Source organism: Oryzias latipes, chromosome 14 (genome assembly GCF_002234675.1).
Source record: "Oryzias latipes chromosome 14, ASM223467v1".
NCBI classification, from domain to species: domain Eukaryota; kingdom Metazoa; phylum Chordata; class Actinopteri; order Beloniformes; family Adrianichthyidae; genus Oryzias; species Oryzias latipes.
The window spans coordinates 4,107,359-4,128,958 of record NC_019872.2 but is presented as its reverse complement, the minus strand read 5'-3'; the positions used below and the strand labels follow the sequence as shown (position 1 = coordinate 4,128,958).

Here is a 21,600-nt window from a genome sequence, read left to right as displayed (position 1 = left end):
ACAGATAGATGATGTAAAGAAACACTAACATGTTTTGGTCCAAAACAGTCCCATCTAAGTTGGCATCAGTGCTGCAGGTGAACGTCTGTCATGCTGGGGATGAAAACAAATATGAATGCATTCTCATGGTTGCTACAGGGGAGGTGTCACAGGAAGTGGGTTTCTTCTGCTGGTTTAAAAACAAAAGCCACCTGAGTTCTTTCCTTTCCATTTTTTCAATTTCATAAAGTAACTCGGAGGTGATTTGTTGAAAGAACAAGTCATTTACTACATTACTACATAAAATGATCCAGAGTTAAAGAGGAAATGAACCCTTTGGTTTCAAAAAAGGTGTTTCTGTGGTTATACTGTATGTTTTATCTATGTCTTCTGCATTTTTAGGCCATGATATAAAAATATATCATTTGTTTTTGCGATTCTTTGTAAATGGGGGGGGGGGGGTATTGACAATGGTTTAAATTGGTGAGAATTGCCAAAAATATCAGGCTTCAAACCATTGAGTCAGACCTCTGAAGGATGTTCCAACAAACACATTCTGTATAAAAAAAAGTAAATTTAATAAATCAATGACAGAATTAAAATAGGGGTTGGAAAATATGAGCCCACTTCCTCCTTTTCAAGCAAATAATTAAACTCGTTTGGACAAATATAATTGCATAATTTATGTGGATGTATTTATATGAATATTTTTTTTCTCATCAAATCACTTCATCAAATCATCCAGAGTTTGATGTTTAGATGAATATCTATTTTCTTCATTTTCTTTAGTATTTTTTTTCCCGATTTGCTCAAATAAATGAAATCCAAGTCCAAACTGTTTTTATAACAAATAAAAAATAAATCCATTTTACCAGATGAATTAGGAAGCAAAGGCTTTATCACAAATATTCCTCTTGTCAAAACCATCATTTTACTCAAGTTTTTTCTCTCTTGCCATTCATCGATCATTTCTCGCTGCTGCATTTCCAAACGCACAAAAACCAAAGATAGTTTATCTGTGACTGTCACACCTGCTAACAAGCTTCTTTCTTCCAACCCCCCTTGCTTCTTAAACTCGAGGAAAAGCTACGTAACAGACTGAACTTGATTGAGGAGTTCAGCACTTGAAACAAAGCTTGATGCAGAAGCTTATTTGTTACTATTTCCAGCCCCCACACGAGCCCTGTTTCACAAGCCGGGGCCTGATTTGTTTGTGCCCTATCTTTAAAAAGCTCATGAAATAAAGCAGAGTGGAGATGGAGACTTTCCAACCACAGATTGCTAGTTCCTTCCTCTGATCTTTAGAGGAGAGCGCACAACATTAGAAACTTTCAGGCTGGTTTGTTCCAAACAGAAATTTAGCTGGTCATGAGTCCTTTAAGTAAACCTGGAAAACGTGACTTTTTTCACTTTCTGTTTTCTTATTTGCTCACAAATGAAGAGGGTTTGTTTTGTTCATTTGGTCATGAATGATACTTTATCACACAGATGTAATTATTTTAATAGTTTCATCCCCAATCAGGACAACATCAAATGAAATTCATTGCAGGCAGACTGTTTGCTGGTCTTCTGTGGATCAGTGGACGGAGATGCAAAGTTGTTTCAAAGCTCTTCTCCTGTTTATGTTTGTTGATTTTCCTCCCCAAAGCCCGCACAGATCTGTGATATCACCTCATAAATGATTGATTAGGAGTTAACGAAGAGGTGAGGGGACTGCATTCTGCCAAATCAAAAGAGACAGATTCAAATCAGTAAACACACAGGATTCGTTAGACTCCTCACAACATCGACTTCAGTCTTTTATTTATTTCGAGCAATTTCCGTCCTCCCTTTTTTTTTTAAAGTCACCCAGCTTTAAAGAAAGTTGTCTGTGTTTTGCGAGCAGGAGCTGGAAATCGACCTCAAGTTGAAAACTTCCTAATTCAAACCAATGGAAGAAATCACTGAACTTAAAAGCTGCCTTTTATGATCTTTACTCTCTTAAAGAACGTTTGATTTTTAGCCTCCTACACATAACAAACCCACCCACACATACATTTTGCAACACCCGCATATTGAACTTTTATTTATTTATACATTTTTTTAAATAATAAAATCGAATTTCTTTGTTTTAGTCATTTAGACGGCAATTGCCTGCCAGCTCATAAATAACTAAACAGTCATTTTTAGGAACTATGTTGAATATTGAGGTTGGGATTTTACAGCGAAAAAATGGACATAAAACAAAACTGCTGAAATGATTGGTTGAGGTTCCACTCAAGCAGCTGCATGCTGCCTTCAAGGACATGCTTTTAATTGTAGGAAAACTGCCAATAAAAAAAAGCACACAAGTGGTTCCAGTTAAGAGCCGTTCGCTTGGATGTGGCTTCACCCCAATGAAAGGACATGATTTAATTACTCTACAGTTTTAATGCGCCTGATGTTTCTTCAGAACTCCTAGTGTGTAATTTTTTTTCTTCTTTTTTTTTTTTTAACCAATTCATCTTGAATTGGTTCATTGATTCATCTTTAAAGAAACAAACACGTTTGAGAGAGTTTCACCAGAGCTGACTAAATACTGGAGAGACATGTAAGAGAATCAGCTTTATGTGACAAATTAATAATGTCAGTGATGAGGAAATGTGTGAAACCTTCAGATCATGTAACCTGCCGGTACTTTTTCTAGTTTAATTTTATTACAGGAGAACATTTGTTGTGGGTTTTAGACAGTAGGGGGAGGGGCTTCTGTTGTTTTTAAAGGTATTAATTAGGTTTTTATGTACTAAACTAAGTGAAAAGTTTTATCAAGTTACACAAAAAAGGAGTTACAATCTATCATAAAGAGGACTCCGTCGGCTCTTTTATTTTGACAGGAAATAAGGGGCGTGCTTCCTCGCCGACAACAGTCCCGCCCACAACTCAGAGGCAAAATTTCTAATAAACAACAGCCGCTCTGCAGAAAACATGTCCTTGAAAACGACAGTTTTTTTTTAATTTTTACTAAAAACGGCTAAATCATAATCAAAAGATCACTGGGAACACTTTTAAAATAGATCAAAGCTCCATAACCATATGAAAAGTGGCACACGAGGACCCTTGATGACTGCATTTGACGTAATGGAAGCTGCAATCGACGCTAAGGCAATACACAATCAAATTCCTACCAGCACAAAGTTGCTGCGTTCACACTGTGTGCAGCCTTCTGGGCTCTTAAGGAAAACGGGCATTTCAGGGCTCAAGTGAGCAAAAATAACTGTGGTTTCAAAATGATATTTTATGCCAAACTGTGATTTCAATCAGCATCTGTCTCATTTGCTGATCCCGCTCAAGCTGTTTTTTGTGCCAGTAAATTATTTAGTGCAGCAACATATCTGTTTATTTATGTTCAACTCAGAACAACTTAGCTCGTCCCCAATAGTTAGAGCTGATAGTGGAAAAACATTATGCAATAAATTCACTGCAGAAGTAACATTTAATGGAGAAATAAATAAAGTGCTGTCCTAACTGCATTATTTTGGTCCGTTTTTGCTGTTTTTATTGCACCAGATTAATGGTAACTTTGACTTTCTATTGGTTGAGGTTTTTTTTTTAGGTAAACTCTCATCCTCCAGCACATTAATCCAGAACAAAGTAACGACCTGAAGAAACATTCAACTGTCCATCAGGACAGGAATTCCTGAGCTCAAAAAGACAAAAGATAAAAAATGACTATGGTATGCATAAAACTGTTTATTGAGTTCTATTTAACTTTCATTATTAATCCTAAATGTCTCATTCATCACTGCATTATAACGTTTTTCACAATATAAAGTAATGTAATCCTTAAAAAAAGGAAATACTTGAATTTCAATTAATATGTATCAACGGAATATTAGTTAATGCCAAACAATGCAAATTATTAATACATTTAAAGCTTTAATCTTTCAAAAACAAGGTTCAAGGTTCGCATGCAATGAATAACATAATTTTTATCAAATGTAAAGAAAATAATTAAATTTTAAAATATACATTTTTTTTATTTTTGAGAAAAACATTGTATTTTTTTTTAGTGGTGGAGGCTCTACAAGTTACTTTTTTTTCATAAGGTTTGTAATCCATCTCAGGTTTCACTCCTCTAAAAAAAAAAGTGAGACCTTAAGAAAAAACTGTTCATAGTTCTGAAAAAGTTTGGATGAAAACACTTTTCTCTTGCTTCTTCCTTATTTGGACCTGCCTAAAATGTACATTTTGTTTGATAGCTTGGTAATTTTTAACACAAGTCTTCATAAACGCATCACAAACTAATTTTGAACTAATTCAACCATCTCTTAATATGAGTATGAAGATTTTTCTCACAGTTTTTCTGTCACATTTTGCTTTAAAATGTGACTGTGCTCCCCCAACTTCTGCTAAATATAAACACGAACATCTTCCCATCAGAGACGTTTCCTTTATCAACCACAGACGCTGTGTTTTTCTGAGGTGAAGCTGTATCTGGGCTCACCTTGTGGGGTCGCAGCAGCCATGCGTTTGCTGTTGTGTGTGGGCTGCGTATCGTTTCTATCTGCTCGCGTTTCCTTTTTTGGCCTTTCCTGTCAACAGTTGCTCTGATGTCACAAACGGCACTCATTAAAATGTGAGATAAAAGACAAGGAGAAAGGATGTTTGTAAGGCACAAACCCCTTGACTGGCAGAAAGAGCTGATTTAAAACTAAAACTCAACTACTGTATGATCTAACAAGATTAGACAAACCACTCAAACAGAAAAAAAAAAAAGGACAACAAAGCACCAAATGCTAGAAATGCAGAGATGTCTGTCGGTTTGAGTCTTGCAGGTTTCAGATGAGACAGGTTACATGTTCATCTCTTGCTTTCTGTTTTGTGTCAGCCTTTCCGCAGACTTGCATAGCCTCAGGTGAACCTTTGCACCTCTATAATTAACATGTATACATTCATCCACGTTCTCAGGGAAGGTGCAGAAGGACCAGAGTGCGGCACGCTGACGAGACGCCGTGGCCCGAGCAGGAGTAGTGCTGTCTCTTTGGAAAAACAGCTGTCTATATTTAATCAAGGCGAATAAACATGGAGTTTAAACAACTCATTTATAATTTAGATTTGCATACATTAAAACTGCTCATTTTAATCTTTTTATTAATATGCGTCAACGATATTGTATAAATATGCAGTTTTATGCAAATATCAGGCCCCTTTTCTGTTTGTATTTAATTCTGTTCCCCAGCTGTGGATCGTCATTTTCATTCCAGGCAACAGACTAAGATTAAGTCGAATATTAAGTCACAGCATGGGAGTGTATAAATATTTCTCAATTAAAAACTCTGAAGACTAGCTAGACTACGAATTCAGCATTAAAAATGCATTGGCGTTTGGTGATGCTGGTGAATGGGGGGGGGGGGGGGGGGGGCAATTATGAGTTTGATAAGACATCAGAACTTCAGTGCTACATCTTTGAACTGTGTCCCCCCCCCCCACACACACACATCTTTCCCTCCTCCAATCAAGTAGTTGCAACATCCAGCACTTTTTGCTGTTTTGGAGACTGCTACAAAATCTGTGGGATGTAAGGACCAGCCAAAACACGCTGTGCCTCTGTTACTGATGAGCCTGCCTTCTGATGTTTTTACAGAACGTCCTACATTTCCTTCTTCCTGCACAGGCTGACTCTTTGCAGTTCAGTTCTGTTCCCTGATGTAGAAACAAATGCAAAAAAGGAAAAGAACTGAGCTGAAAATTGTGAATTAAGGACTAAAAAAATCTAATTAAGATGTGTGTGTGTGGGGGGGGGGTAATTTACAAATTTTGTGCATACTTTTATTTCTTTTCTGTCAAATAATCCCTCTGGTTCTTGAAAAAATTTGGATTAATATTAAAAAGAAACGTATTTACTTATTTAAGATCATTTTTAAAAATTAAGTCAATCTCTAGAATCAGAGTTTGATATGAAAATGCATCCTTTCGTGTTCTGGGCAGCAAAGTGTTACTAATGAAGTTAATTAAAGCAGCTCAAAATTAAACTTGATTTACTTGAGTATGAAGCACATCAACTGAGATTTTTTTTTTTAAACTTAAGGGATGCCACATTTAAATCTAAAACATGTAAATTCAAAGAAGAAAACATTGGAGTCCACTCTTGTTTCAAAGAACTGAAAGCTGTTGCTCTTCTTCTTGTGTGAGGAAGCCTCTGCAACTTTGCCCTTGAGGTTCCAACTTCTTGTTAGACAATACTCAGAAAATCTTCAAAGACTCCCAGCCTTCATGTTGAATGCTAAAGTTCATAAAAGCCCAAAAATAACAGACTGCACAGATAGCTCTGCTTCAGAAAAAAAACCTGGCAGCACCAGGTTTGCAAAGTTGCACAAGAAACCACAAGACTTTTGGCAGTGTCTTTGTGAAAGAAGAGAAAAAAAATGGAAATTTCTGGCTTTTGATGAAATTCAGACGGAGCATGTCACATCAAATGCCTCATGTGAGGTACAGAGATGGATGGGTGATGATTTAGACTCTGCAGTCAACGATGTAACCATGACCCGCTCTGTAAATGTGTAGCGCTGCTTGTTGTTTTATTGTCGTTTCACACAAAACTTTTGCATCTTAGCTTTTCAGTTAAAACATGAAGGTGGCATGCAAGAAAATGGAGGAGGTTCCCACATTTTACACATTTTTCTTATCAAAATTGTTCATTTTCTACTTTTCTGTAGCTGATTTTCTAAAAATGCATTATTAAAACTTGATGTTTTTTCTCCTTGAGCAAAGCAGGAAAAGGAAGTCCTTTTTCATGAAGATGTTTGATTGTGTGGCATGAATTCGGCACATTAAACTGAAAAAAAGTCACTAATTTAAATTATGGTAATTTGTCTGCAATTAAATTATTATGATTAACATAATAATTTGACACACCATGAAATGTACATATATAAAAAAAGAAATGAGAAAAAAACGCCCCTCAGCCTCCGCGGGTGGTTTCTCACTTAAAGGTTACATTAATATATAATATATATATGTATGTATGTATGTATGTATGTATGTATGTATGTATGTATGTATGTATGTATGTATGTATGTATGTATGTATGTATGTATGTATGCATGTATGTATGTATGTATGTATGTATGTATGTATGTATGTATGTATGTATGTATGTATGTATGTATGTATGTACACTCTAAAAAGGAAAAAGTTGATCCAAATTGATTGAATCCCTTCAATTGGTAACACCTAATTGAATTACAGTTTTTCTCAGTCGCTTTAGTACAATTCTCAGATCAGAATGAAATTCCCAAAACTATTTGTTCAATCTTCACATCATGATGTCACTTGTGCACATCATATAAGCAGTTTCTCACTTCTTTGAACAAGTTGCAATTGCTTTGGTACATCCATGCAAATGATTATGTACAATTCTCTGCTCTTTGCTACATTATCAATTGTTTATGTCATGTTGATCAAAATGTATTATATAGTTCACTGTGCAATAGTCGTACTCCTCAAAACACCTAGTCATTAGTTCATCGTATAAGTCATTAACTGCAAAATGGTTGACCAAGTTGTCACAATGTGACAAACATATTTCGCTGCATTGCAAGAGAGGATATTCGCTGTGATGTGGATGAGAATTTGTGGCCTAACATACAGCAACGACAAGAGGTGTAGGAAGACCACACCAACTCCTACTGCACTGCCTGTACTGTTGGACAGAATATTGTCCTATATTTTTTTCGTTTGTGTTACTGTTTGCAGTGGGTTTTTTCTGTTTGTATGACATGGTCTGTCAACAAATTACAGTTTTTCTCAGTCGCTTTAGTACAATTCTCAGATCAGAATTGAAGTTTGCAAATACGTGTGTGCATTTCTCAAAACAATTTGTACAAACAGCAAAACACTATAGATTTCTTGCAAAAGCCTGTAACTTGCTCAAAATCTTTAGTTCATCTCTCAAAACTAAGTCTATATGTCATTGAACATGTCAGTGCCATCAGAATGTCAAGTCCTTGTGTCATTGTTTACGAACAAGACAGTCAAATTACTTAGTCATGTTGTCAATATAACTGTGTACTTTAGAGTGAGGTTCTGATGGAAACTATGGCGAAAGTTTGGATGACAATTATTGTAAAATGTAAGTTACACCCTTTTTGTCTGATTCCAAGAGACTGGACAAGATTCACATTTAAACTTTTGTTGTTCATATTGTAATTTGTTGACAGACCATGTCATACCAACATAGAAAAAACCCACTGCAAACAGTAACACAAAGGGGAAAAAAAATGTACAACAGTACAGGCAGTGCAGCAGGAATTGGTGTGGTCTTCCTACACCTCTTGTTGTTCCTGTATGTTAGGCCTCAAATTCTCATCCACATCACAGCGAATATCCTCTCTTGCAATGCAGCATGGAAAGAATCTTTTAGTGTCTTATCCAGCCTCTGTAGGCGTCTGCTGTGATGTCATAACACGCTGCATCCATGGCAGCCAGTAGGGTCATTTGTGTATGTGGCTGGCGATCATAAACTTTCCATCTCCATGCTGAGAAAAATTCCTCAATAGGGTTAAGGAATGGAGAGTAGGGTGAAATGAACTCCATCCGCATCCTGTTGTGGGCTGCAAATCATTGCCTGATGATGTTGGAGTGATGAAAACTCACATTGTCCCAAAATATCACATACGTTGGCAGGTGATGCAGACGTCACCTGAGAGCAATTTACCGATTCAGGACAGATTTAGACAAAAACATATAATGGAGGTGTATAGAAATATGTTTGTCACATTATGACAACTTGGTCAACCATTTTGCAGTTAATGACTTATATGATGAACTAATGACTAGGTGTTTTGAGGAGTAAGACTATTGCACAGTGAACTATATAATACATTTTGATCAACATGACATAAACAATTGATAATGTAGCAAAGAGCAGAGAATTGTACATAATCATTTGCATGGATGTACCAAAGCAATTGCAACTTGTTCAAAGAAGTGAGAAACTGCTTATATGATGTGCAAAAGTGACATCATGATGTGAAGATTGAACAAATAGTTTCGGGAATTTCATTCTGATCTGAGAATTGTACTAAAGCAACTGAGAAAAACTGTACAATATGAACAACAAAAGTTTAAATGTGAATCTTGTCCAGTCTCTGGCAATCAAACAAAAAAGGTGTAACTTCCATTTTACAATAATTGTCATCCAAACTTTCGCCATAGTTTCCATCAGAACCTCACTCTAAAGTACACAGTTATATTGACAACATGACTAAGTAATTTGACTGTCTTGTTCGTAAACAATGACACAAGGACTTGACATTCTGATGGCACTGACATGTTCAATGACATATAGACTTAGTTTTGAGAGATGAACTAAAGATTTTGAGCAAGTTACAGGCTTTTGCAAGAAATCCATAGTGTTTTGCTGTTTGTACAAATTGTTTTGAGAAATGCACACACGTATTTGCAAACTTCAATTCTGATCTGAGAATTGTACTAAAGCGACTGAGAAAAACTGTAAGTTTATTCAACTTACTTATTTTTATGTCTATCCAACTTAAATTGATAAGTTGATCTAACTTCGATTGGCCTTGTAATTTTTATATCAAAGACATAAATGACCAAGTAATGTCTTGTATTACAAAGTAAGAGCTAAAATTCAATATTGGGACATAAGGTGTTTTTTCCGCACAGGGAGGTTGGTCATCATCCTCTACCAAACTCTAACTCATGATGCAGAAAGGAATAAACATAAAAGTTTAAATACTAGTTCAAACAGAGTAAGACAGCTAGACAACAAAACACATGGACAAAAACTCAAACTTAAACCCCAATCTGCTCAGATAGGCAAAGAAAATGGTGTCCTACAATTCCTTGCGCTGCCTTACGTTATGACGTCATGACGCATTGACAGCTTCACACCAAAGTCACACCAACTTCATTGAATTAAGTTAATTGAACGTAAAATAACTATGTCAGACAACTACGTGATATTTTTAAGTTGAATGAACTCAAAAAAATGATTTAATTTCACCAAACTAAATAATTAAGTTAGAACAATGTAAAAAAGTTCCTCTTTCCAACTACAGCCCATATACTCTTTTTAGAGTTTATGTATGTATTTATATAGATAGATAGATAGATAGATAGATAGATAGATAGATAGATAGATAGATAGATAGATAGATAGATAGATAGATAGATAGATAGATAGATAGATAGATAGATAGATAGATAGATAGATAGATAGATAGATAGATAGATAGATAGATAGATAGATAGATAGATAGATAGATAGATAGATGACTTTATTAATCCCACAATGGGGAAATTTCCTTCATCTGTGGCAGCAAAAACGACATTCAGAAATAATCTATATAATATAACATCAAAAAAAGACATCACAAATGACATTCATATTAAATAATTAAAAATATTAAGAATAGAATATCCTTGCATATTTATCATCTGCTTTAAACAATTTAGCGATGACGGCACCGTGCGTATCTGGGGTCCCGCCCCCTTTCAAGACTCACAAGAGGCAGATGGACCCCATGAAAATTGCAGTAACATGGACAGTTGTTGTTCAGTTAATTATGAAAATTATTATCAAAAATGAGATTCTTATTAAATAAATAAATAAATATTAAATAAATACAGCTGCAAAAGTGTAAAAAACATGTGGTCTGCAAAACATATGATCATCTGTAAAAAACATGTAAATCCTCCTTTTTTTTTTTAAATATATATATAATTTTTCTTAACAGGCACCCGAGTTGTGTCACAGTGGGCCCGTGAAAAGCGCAGAGACGGCCCTGGAAGTGATGAAAAAGCCTGTTGAGCCGGGCTCAGGGAGGTGATGTCTCTTTAAGAGGCTCAGCCGAAACAATCGTACAACCCCCCAACAAGTCATCGGGCCTGTCAATCATCCGGTCGGCGCCCTTTGATGTCGGGACTCCTTGCCTTGTGTTGAGCTCATATGGGCTGTTTGCTGTTGTAGAGAAACATTGGTCTTCTACCGATCAGGCAGCCGGGGGAACGCCACAACGCAACTTTTTCTGAATGTGCTGCGTCTTTCTCTACTTTGGAGGCGCCCAGACTGAGGAGCGTTAACAGAAAAGTCACTTTTCCCCACTTTTGTTTCTTTTTTTCATTTTGTTATTTATTATTTTTTTTATCATATAAATTAATAAGGTCGCAGGGGGGAGCAGACATGCCTCAGCTCAGCAGTGGCGGAGGGGATGACCTGGGCGCAAATGATGAGATGATTTCGTTCAAAGACGAAGGAGAACAAGAGGAGAAGATCCAAGAAAACGCCTTCACGGAGAGAGACCTGGCCGACCTGAAGTCCTCTCTGGTGAACGAGTCGGAGATCAGTCAGAGTCCGAGCGCGGCGGTAGGTGGCACGGTGCGTGAACGGCTGTAACCATGCGTGGAAAAGCCAGGGTGAAGCTGACGGCGCGCTGAATGAGCGCACGGCGCGCAGCCGATCATGCGCCCTCGGGAGTTACAGTAGTTAAACTCCCGGGCTGTCTTGTCAGAGAGGAGGAACGCAGCCAAAGTTTGATGAAGCTAGACCTCCATCCCGCATCGTTCGGAGCTCATTCCATGTTTTGTTTTCGCTCACTGTTCCAGGCGGCTAGACGGGGGCACCAGGGCGAGCAGAGGGGCTTCCCAGACAAACACCGAGAGCATCTGGAAGGGGGTAAGAGGACAATGACTAACAGTCATGGTGAAACTATAGCCACCTGTCAGTGTCACAGAGTACCGATTTATCTCAGATTAACTAAAACCTGGAAAGTTTCTACGGCAAAGTGTGGTCATCATTTAACACTTTAACCCCGAATATGTCGTCGGCGACGCTGAAATAACACATTTTTTTTGACATGCATATAACTTTTCAAATGTTTACATGACCAGCATCATTCAGTGGATTGTAAAGTGGAGAAAGCGGGGCTTTGGAATGATGTTGGTCGCCTAGATGGTAGTGGCCTCACAAGTTTAAAAAACACACACACACACACACACACACACACACATCAGCACTGGAGCTAAAGCTCTGGAGTTAAAAAAACAACCAAAAAAATTATCAAATCTCTTATACAGGTCATCATCAGAACAGCATTTTCTTTCCAAAATCTGCACAGAAAGTGATCAGTCAGAGTCTCCCAACTTTTCTTTTGTTTGTTTTTACCACCCAAAAAGAACAGAGTAATTCCCTCCCTACATGTGGGCACAGAATGTGTAGTTTGCTCTGCAACTTTAATTACAGGTCTGCAGTCAGCGTACCTCTTTTCAGTCTTCAGAAAGGAGAAAAATGTTCTCACATTGTGGTCCTTTCAGCTAAATCCTCCCATTAAAATCCAGATTTAAAAAAAGGCCTTCAGAAAAAGAAACAAATGTGTTTGGAAGAAAAAAAAGTAAGGTGGTTGTAGCTGCTACCAAATCAACCTGTCTTGCTTAATATGGGTGGTGGAAATAATCTGGGGGAGTTCACGCCTCTCAGGCTATAGGTGACGACTGTCATGGTTTTGTCTCAGGCATGATCTCCTCTCAGCTCATACAGGCGTCTAACATGATGTAACTACTGGGTAACAGCTCACCTGCTTTCAGAGCAACTTTCCCTTTGGATGCATATTTATTTACTTTTACTCCTCTCGCTATAAATCTTTTTCCTCGGCGCCGTGGAAGTAAGTTCCACAGCTATTTTGCTGCACATCAAAACTTTGATTTATTTTTTTAAACTACACCATGATTGCATCAGTTCAGGCTTGGACTCTGATTTTCTGACTCTTTTCTCATTCTTTTATTTAGTGTCGAAGCAACAAGATGGAAGCATGTACAAGTCGGCCGCGTATCCGGGGTATCCGTTCCTGATGCTGCCGGACCCTTACCTCCCCAACAGCTCGGTCTCTCCATCTGTAAGTCGGCCTGTGTTCCTTCTGCTCTCCTGCATCAGCAGCTGAGGGCAGTCTGGCCTCTCTGTCTGTGGAGTCCCCTGTTTGCCTTTTTTTCATGTTGCTTCTGCTGTTTTTTTATGTTCATAAACACAGAAATGTTGTTTTGAGTTTTAACTCTATTGGATTTCTGTAGTGATGCTTCTGGCGCCACATCTCGCTGCAACTGAGCTCTTCAGAATATCAGCAAAATTATTTAAATTATTAGTTGTTTTTTTGTGCTGGCCAAACACATTTTATTTTTTTTTTAGATTAAAGACATAGATGTGTTCATTCAGTATGTTAGGATTTTTTCACCTTAAATTGCAATTTGGACTCTTCTGCAACCCACCTCTTAGAGGCCCTTTAAAACACACGTTTAATATATATTTTTAAATATTTCTGCAGGTTTTAGGCTCAAATGATTTCAAAAGAGGTTCATTGTTCAACATTTCTTTTTTTCCCCTGTTATTTTCCTTGGGAAATATGAATAATTTGAAACAAGTCAAAAGTTTCACGGCATCTCAAGGGAAAACAGGAAACTGTTTTTGTTTGTGTCTTGGCTGAACTTGAAACACGATGGAGTCGACGTCTCAATGAGCCGAAAGCGACCGATGGGACGTTTGTCGTTGACTCGACAGCACTTCAGAGTGTTTCGCTGCTGAAACAAACAGCAGGCAGTCTCGTGCACGTGCTCCTAAGCGTGCATGTGTTTTTCAACAGCAAAATAGTCTACATGAGAGTCAATGGGATGCTTTAGGATGAGACATGCAGGTCAAAATGGAAAAAAAAACAGTTTTTTAGGATGCAACGTTAAAGTTTGCCTTCAGTGTTTATTCTAGGCCATCCCATGAGTTTATTTCTTTAAAATACCGTAATTCTCCTAATTTTATCTTTCATTTTTCATCTTTTTCTTGTAGAACATTTAGTTATTTATTAGCGGAGAGCCTCTTAAAGATGAATGCTCATCCAAAAAGCTTTAAAAATAAAAAGATTGCTTTGGGACATAATCAGTTAAATTCAAAGATACCTGTATTGATCCTCAAATTAAATTCAGATTGAGCTTCATTGAAGCTCCCGCACCCCTCTAAAAAAGAAAAAGGTTTGATGTGGCAACCTTTGCTAAAACTGATTTTGTTTGTTGAAGAAAAATCCTTAAAAACAAATGATTTTTGTGTTTATGAACTTCTAAGAGGAAGTCACGCTGCAGTGACTGAGAATAGAACGGATCAAAAGTGTCCTTGTTGTTTTCCTAATCATCTTCATACTTGGCGTTGTGTAACTGTCTACATCCGCCATGGTGTCAGACAACGCCAATGAGCAAGTGCGATGGTATTTGTCAGTCATCAGTGTCTCACAGCCTCCTCTTGGAGCTGCAGAAAACTCTCTTGTCGCTGACAAGAGCACTCTCTTTCTCTGTGTGTCTTTGAGACTCCACACAAAGCTCTGTTGTTGCTGCTTCCCCTGTAATTAGCTGGCCAGTTGTTTCGGGGCCGCAGAAACCTGCAGCTCGGAAGGCCCGAGAAGGATTCAGCTGGTGGACCTGGAAGGTTCCAGGGGGCTGTGCTGCCTTCCTGTGTCCGGGTGGGAGCCGGGGCGAGCCGGCACACGTTGGAGTTGACGGTGTCCTCCTCCTTTGCGGCTTTGCTAGACACATTTCTCAAAAACGCAGCTGGAATCTCTAAATAGAGAAAAATGTCATATTTTTGTGTCTGATAAGGAGTTAAAACAGTAAAGGTTTTCTGCATTATCTTGGTTTAAAAAGATTTTCTGAAAAAGGCATCCAATGAGATTTAATCTGATTTATAAGAATGCTAGTTTCATCCGCTCCGCCATTATTTCAGAAAGCAACAGTTTCTTCAGCTCAAAGTGTTCAGGATGTGCCTATACAAAAGAAAACAATCTACCTTTAGTTTACGTCCACTTTGTTCTCATTTGAGAATCAAACCCATTTTTAAAAAAATGGTCCTTTCTTCTGCGAAAATGCAAACAACCTTTAAAATCAGGTCAAAATTGATTTTTCCGACTAAAGTAGCTTAAAGAGCTTCACACAAAAACATTTTCCTATTTTAAAAACCAGAAGCAAGACAAAAAGACAAGTTATAAAGCAGAGTGTTCTCTTGTTGTAAAAGCGTCTGTCCTGATGTCATCCTTTACTAGTTAAACTGAGCAAAACTATTAGTCGGTTCCTGTAATCAACTCCCTCAGCTGGATGAGTGGAGGTCAGATGTGAGGTGTATTCCACTTTCTGGTTGTTTTTTTGTTGTTGCATAAATTCACTTTGGTTTTTGTTTGGAGACTTTCACAGAGATAGTTGAACAGAAAAGCGGCTTTGGCTGCGTTTGGCAGAAAAAGACGTGTCCACAAATTCCCAGGACTGTCGTTGTTCAGACAGATTAACATGTTGTTTCTTTCATCAAAACACAATAGATCGTATGTCCTTCACGAATCTTATGAGAAGCTTCACATCTCTGCTGAGGAACCATTGTCCAAAAAGAAGTGGCTGATCGCTGGAGCGGCTGCAGCTTTTCTGGCTCGGCCTTAATTCTCCTTACACATCATAACAAGGGAGTTTATTGTCACAATAATGGAGATGGCTAAAGTGGGTGTATTTGTGGCACATGGAGATATGGTAGCCTGTTGTCTTAGAACAAAGCTTCATCCAGACGGGTCTATTTGTTTCAGTTCATTACATTAAAAGTCTGCATTTGAGGCTTTTGCACGTCTTTGTTTGGATCTGGATGGATTCTTCTCAACTCTGCTGCTTCAGGCTTGCTAGTTTCCAGAGTTCCTGTTGTGTTTTTGTGTGTTTGGGGATGTGAGGATGCAGGTTGTGCGTTTGATCTTGGATATTTGTGTCGGGATCATCGAAAGGATGCAGAGACAGTTTTGTTTAGTATGTTTGAATCCATCGATTTGGTTCCAGTTTGTAGGTTTTTCTTCCTGAGCAGCTCAGTGAATCACAGACACGTCAGGGGCTGTTGCTTTATTTGTTACAGAGTTAAACCAACTTTAGACATAAAAGATGCTTTTAGTTTGTGATTTGTTCTCAAAGAGGATGAGGAGCCACGTTTTACAAGAATCATTTAAAGTGAGGAACAGTTTGAAAGCCTCAAACTGTTGGAAACTGTAAAGAACATGTTTCTGAGAAAAGAATAGAATATTTGTAAAATTATTATACACTCAAGTCTCAATGTCAACACACTAACACCTAAATAATAAACTTAAAAAGTTTAGGGCTTAAAAAGGCGTCCGTACCTCCAAAGTGGTGACGAGGAGTTCTGTTCCTCCTGTTGGTTAGAAAGAGTTAGCTCTCTATACGCATTCAGACGGTGAATAAAACAATAAAACATCAAATCAAACTTCCTGAAGCAATTTCACTGTAAAACAATGAGACTGTAACGGAAAAAGCTGAGAGATGGCAGCAAACCCCTACATGGGGCGGATTTTCTAATAGAGAATAATCCCTGCTGGGCTGATGGCTAAATGTCCAGTTTGAACGTCCTTCATCTGAACGCTGAAAGTGAGCTGTGATGTCTGCCGGCGTTCCGCTGCATTGACATCAGGGAGGCTGTGAAACTCCCTGTGATGTGGAAGCTGTGGTCACAGCAGCGTCATCGAGCTCCGAACACAACACACTGCTTTAAAACCCTTTCCCACCCACTGTACCTGGACACTGACTGTTAGAGGGCCTTTTTGGGGGGATAACAGTAAATGTTTGATTAAATGACTGCTTGACGGTATGCAGGGAACCGGTGGAATTTACAAGCCTGTGTTTTACAGCACACTGTGCACTGTTGTTGTCTCATTTGGGGGAATTTCCTGCTCGTTTGACACTTCATTTCACTGAAGTAGAGAGAAAAAAACAGTGAAAATTGACTGGAAGGGAGCTGAGAGGCAACTGACATGTTTGGGAAAGGAAACAGTGAAACTTTGTCATTTCTGAAAACTCTGTGTTTTTGTTTTGTTGTAAAAACTTTCAAGCATCTTTGCCCCTAAAATGCTGTTTTTTTTTCACCCAAAGCATGGTGGGAATGTGTGTCTGAAGCCCATTAAAGTCCATTTAGAAATCCGCATCTATTGCCGCTCTGCTCCCTCCCCACCCGCATGTCGTCTTGTATTATTCAAATGGTATGAGGTTGATCCTCCCAGATCAAGGCAGCAGCGAGGCTGTGCGCCAGCGTCTCGGATCTCACTACTTCCTTGTTTCTCATTGTAGTGCCGTGTTGACAGGGGGTTTGCTCAGCCTTCCCCTAGTCTCTTGGTAAACAATGGCAGCAACACGCGCTCGCCTCGCTAATCCCCCTCCCCTGGCAGACCTAGGGGCCGGGATGAGCGGCGCTGGGACCTCCCTGCCTCTGACTGGATACGATAAGAGGAGGAAGCGCTCAGATTTAAGGGCAAAAATGCTAATTTCATCCTTTTCACCTTAAATATTGACACTCAGTTGTACTTCGACTGAGCAGTTTATCTGACATTCACATTTTCCATGTAGAGATCTCAAAAAACTATTTTAAAAAACTGCCCTCTTAAGAGCAGAATGAGCTAGTTTTGTTTTTGTGTATCTAAGAGCAAGATTAAAGTGTAAAAGCTCCAAACTACGGAGAGAAACTTGCTCATGACAGTGATTTAAAATCCAGATTCTTTATATCTGCCAAGGGGAAAAAAAGTTGCCTTCTTTTAGTGTTTAAACATTCGATCCCCCAACTTTCTGATTGAAAAACATCTAAAACTGCTCTGCAGAAGTAAATAAATATCACATTTTGCAGCAAGGTGCAATGCTCGAAGTCCTTTGAAGTACTTTTTGTACAAATCATTTTTATCATAGTTTATACATTCAGCTTCAATGGTCACTTAAAGTTTTCCTAAAGACTCACTCCAGTGAAAATGGTATTTTTAGGCTTTTTTAACATGTTGTTGTGGCATTTTTCTGACAACAGAGGACATATATAAAGAAAAATTAAGCTCTACGTAGCATTTTTGAGTATTTCTTTATTCAAATGATTGTGAATCAGTTGCAGGCGAAATAATACAGTTTAAAAAAGAGAAAATACGCTGGGAAGGCCTGGTCCAAGCTGTTAGCTATGGAGAGGGGAAGGGGGGCGGGGTTACCCTCAACTACAATAGACCAAAAGATGATGGGAAATGATTAGCATACACTAACATGAGAGATCAGGTCTGAAAGTACAAGCATTTAAAAACAAAAAAAGTTTCATTAAAGCGTCATTTGGTGTCTGATAACTCTAGTTTCCCCATCTACTAAGGTTCATATTCTTACAAATGGTTGAAAATAAATGTAGATGAATATACTAACTGGAATTTAAATGTTAGAGCTTGAGAAGAAAGGAGAGCAAAGAGGAGGGAGAAGATTGGAATACCAATGACCACGAGAGCCTCCTCATCGGCCTTCTGGCTCTGAGGTAGCAAGCTGTGAAGAGACGCTGTTTAGACGACTCTTTCAAGAGGCGGAAATGTTTGAAATAATATCACAAGAAGGAAAAAAAACCCTATAGATAGCCTGGAGGTGTTTATACCTGTAATTATTCATCCTCTTACTTATTTGGGGCGCAGAGCGAAGGTGGGGTGGGGAAGCGGTGGAGCAGTAAAAGACAGGTGTTAGCAGAGGAAGAAGTGCGGCTTTTCTTTGATTTTTATTGACAGTTTTTTTCTCCTAAAGACTCTGACATAACACCGTGTTTTCCCTCGGTTGTTCTCATAAAGCGTCAAATAATGAAGACGGCATTTCCAGTCATTCCTGCCACACTGGCTGTCACCAGGATGAACCCTTCAACCCTCCTCCATGAGCGCCAGCGTCCCATCCAACATTTGTGCGGTTCTTCCTGTAGAGTGCTTCCTGTTGTGCTGTTGAAACACGCGGTTTAAAGTCTTCCCTATGAGGAAGAGAACAGGGAAGAGGCTTCGCTGCATTCCTGCACAGAGAAGCGGCGTGTTTTGGATTCCCTCCCCGTGGCGCGGTGCTGCAGGGTGTGTCTTCGTTGCTTCATAGCGTGGTAGATGTTGCAGAGAAGGAAGTGACTTGAAAAAAGTTGAACCAAACATCCGTTTATTTGGGTGGGACTTTATTTTAAAGGATAAAATGAAGCATAATTTCATGGTCGCGTCCCGTCTCTCATCTTAAATTTCCACAGAGATGTTTTCTGAGGTGTGTTTTGGAGGGGTGGGGGGGTTGTGCAAAAATGCACCCAGGTGAGTCATTGACCCATGGAATGAGAGCACGCAGTTTCTCCTGCCTGTGTGTTTACAGAGTGAGCTGTTCGGGCCTCCCAGATGTTTGTTCTTAGCTTGTAGTTAATCAGTGACAGCACTTTCTGACTCAAATAAGAAGGATGGCAAAAAGTTGGCTTATGTCCGTCCCCCCCCATGTGCTTTAAAAATGTCTTCCATTGACTGTAAATGAGAACTAGACCGAGTGAGTGTGACATCACTCATAGAAAATGACTGACCTATGGCTCCAACCTAATGAAGTCAATTCAATCGCCATCTTTTGGCGACATGGGGGGGGTTGGTCAACGTTTCTATGGCAACACCTTTGCCGATCAGGACTGAACTTGTTGGAAGTCCACACCCCTACCACTAGAAAGCAAGCTACACAAATGGTAAATGGCGCATACTTATATAGCGCTTTCTACCTTCTTACAAAGGCCCAAAGCGCTTTACAGTCACAGTCCCATTCACCCATGCACACACACATTCACACACTGATGGCGGCTCTGGCACCAACCTCCCACCAGAGGCAAGGTGGGGTTCAGTGTCTTGCCCAAGGACACTTCGACACATGGGCGTGCAAGGCGGGAATCGAACCTGCAATCTTACGATCATGGGTCGACCGCCCTACCGCTGCAACACAGCCGCCCGTGAAACAAAAATTTATCCAAAAATCTATCCATCGAACGTGGGGCCCAGCGGCCTCTACATGCTTTTTTTAAGGCATCTGATTGGTCAGTTTATAACTGGAACAACTAGCAATAAAAATAAAATGTCATGAAAAAAACATCAAGAACATGTTAGAACAAGGTCTCCGAGCAATAATGGTTTTTCTGAGAATTAAATGACTGAGTAATAGCTGTTTCTTTCTCTATTAAAGTCTATAGGATTTTGGCTTCTTGGTACCAGCGCATACTTCCTGTTTGGGAAACAAAGGGGGAGGAGTCACTCAGTCCAGTTCTCACATTCAACCAATGAATAGAAAAGATTCTGGGTGCTCCTTTGGAGATGCTGCTCAGTGTTAGGATGAGCCTGCAGGTTTACCAGCCTCATATCTGGATGGTGCTGCTGACATCACACTTCTTACCAACTTTAACGCTTTTTCTAATGGTCAGGTCGCTCATCCTGAACACTAATGACACTGACACGCCCCCATATGGTTGGCTGTTCACATATTTTGGACCTAAAACATTAATTTGAAATCTGTATTATTTTTTTTTTTGCTTTTTCTTTCTTGATGAAGGACTTTTAAGCATTAACTTACTTTGCAAAATCATGTCCGGATGCTGTGGCTGCTGGTTCAAAAACAGCGTTGGTGTCTGTGTAACATGAAAAAGTCTATAAGGGAATTAAAATGAAAATCTACTTCCCATTGATTTGGAGTCTGTGACCAGTTTTAGCCTAATTTTTTTTAAACAATGTGAATTCTGGGTTTTACCAGCTGCAGCACTGTACGCATGTTTTAACAGGTAGATCTAATGTTTGTTATTTATCCTTTTGATGCTCTCTGTTTTTATAATTGTTTTTTTTGGGGGGGAATTTCATTGTTATTCTTGTAAAAAAGCATTTTTAGGGGGAATAAAGCTGCAAATGAGCTTCTACTGAAAGCATTATGATATAGTATTTATTTGCCATTATCACGTCAAAGGATGTGTTTTATAAGCAGTTTTTCAGCTCATTTTGAGGCAGCTTTTAATCAAACGGCGCCTGATGTTGCTTCATGTTCTGCAGAAGGATCTCACAGTGATGAGCACAAACAAAGCTGCATCACGCTTTATAGGTCAGCGAGCCACACACCCATCCTGGTCGCTGGGCCTCAAACCCTTCCTGGTTTTGGGTCCTCGGTCAGTCAAGTGTGGATTTGTCCTCTTTGGGTTTATAAGATCGTTTGGAGAAATGTTAAGTGTAAGAAAGAAAGTTGGTGTGAGAGAAACCTTCTGATGAGCTGCTAGGAAAGCTATCCAGTTGGTTTTAAAAAGCTACAGTTTGATCTAAAAAACAAGGAAGAGAAAACCCGCACTAGCATGAAACGCTGCTATGACTCTGACACGGTGGTTGATGCGCTAAATCAAGTGATGGTCTCGTGACCGTACGCTACGCTGGATGTCTATGTGGGATTTTATTTTAAGGTCAAGTGACCTATGGGAATTAAAAGTTGTGTTTCGTTTCCTCCTCATTACTGTCAATAATCAGGGAGTTTCACAGAGCAGTCAAAACAGGCCCGGATGAGCTCCGCTCTCCTCCAATGGGAGCTGTCGCCCTTTTCCACTCAAAGGGAAACAAATGTTAGGCAACACAAAATCTTATTTTGTTGTTGTTTTCATTCATCTGAATGCTTCATCATTAAAACCTAAAAAATAGAAAATATGATTTTTATGATCGTTTTTTTTTTGCAGAAAACCTGCATGTTTTGTAACAATCTGTGGTCAGTCAGCAAACGTTGGTCTGTTTACAGTCTCCCACTGAGGTCTCTCACATCTTGATTGAGGTGGGGGGACTTTAAGA

The 21,600-nt window shown here is 39.0% G+C and overlaps 1 protein-coding gene across 12 annotated transcripts in view; it reads left to right on the top strand.

The window, feature by feature from the left end:
- Positions 1 to 10,855: 10,855 nt before the first annotated feature.
- tcf7 (transcription factor 7) overlaps positions 10,856 to 21,600 on the top strand; it is a 60,302-nt gene continuing 49,557 nt past the window's right edge. For 3 of the 12 annotated variants that reach the window (XM_023962232.1, XM_023962230.1, XM_023962228.1), the window contains exons 1-3: positions 10,856 to 11,342; positions 11,570 to 11,639; positions 12,749 to 12,855. In XM_023962232.1, coding sequence (XP_023818000.1) covers positions 11,148 to 11,342; positions 11,570 to 11,639; positions 12,749 to 12,855 — 372 coding nt within the window. In that variant the 5' untranslated portion in view covers positions 10,856 to 11,147. Of the gene's footprint in view, positions 11,343 to 11,569; positions 11,640 to 12,437; positions 12,625 to 12,748; positions 12,856 to 21,600 lie in introns of those variants that run through there. The other 9 variants (XM_023962233.1, XM_023962235.1, XM_023962236.1 and 6 more) reach the window with 6 other exon arrangements.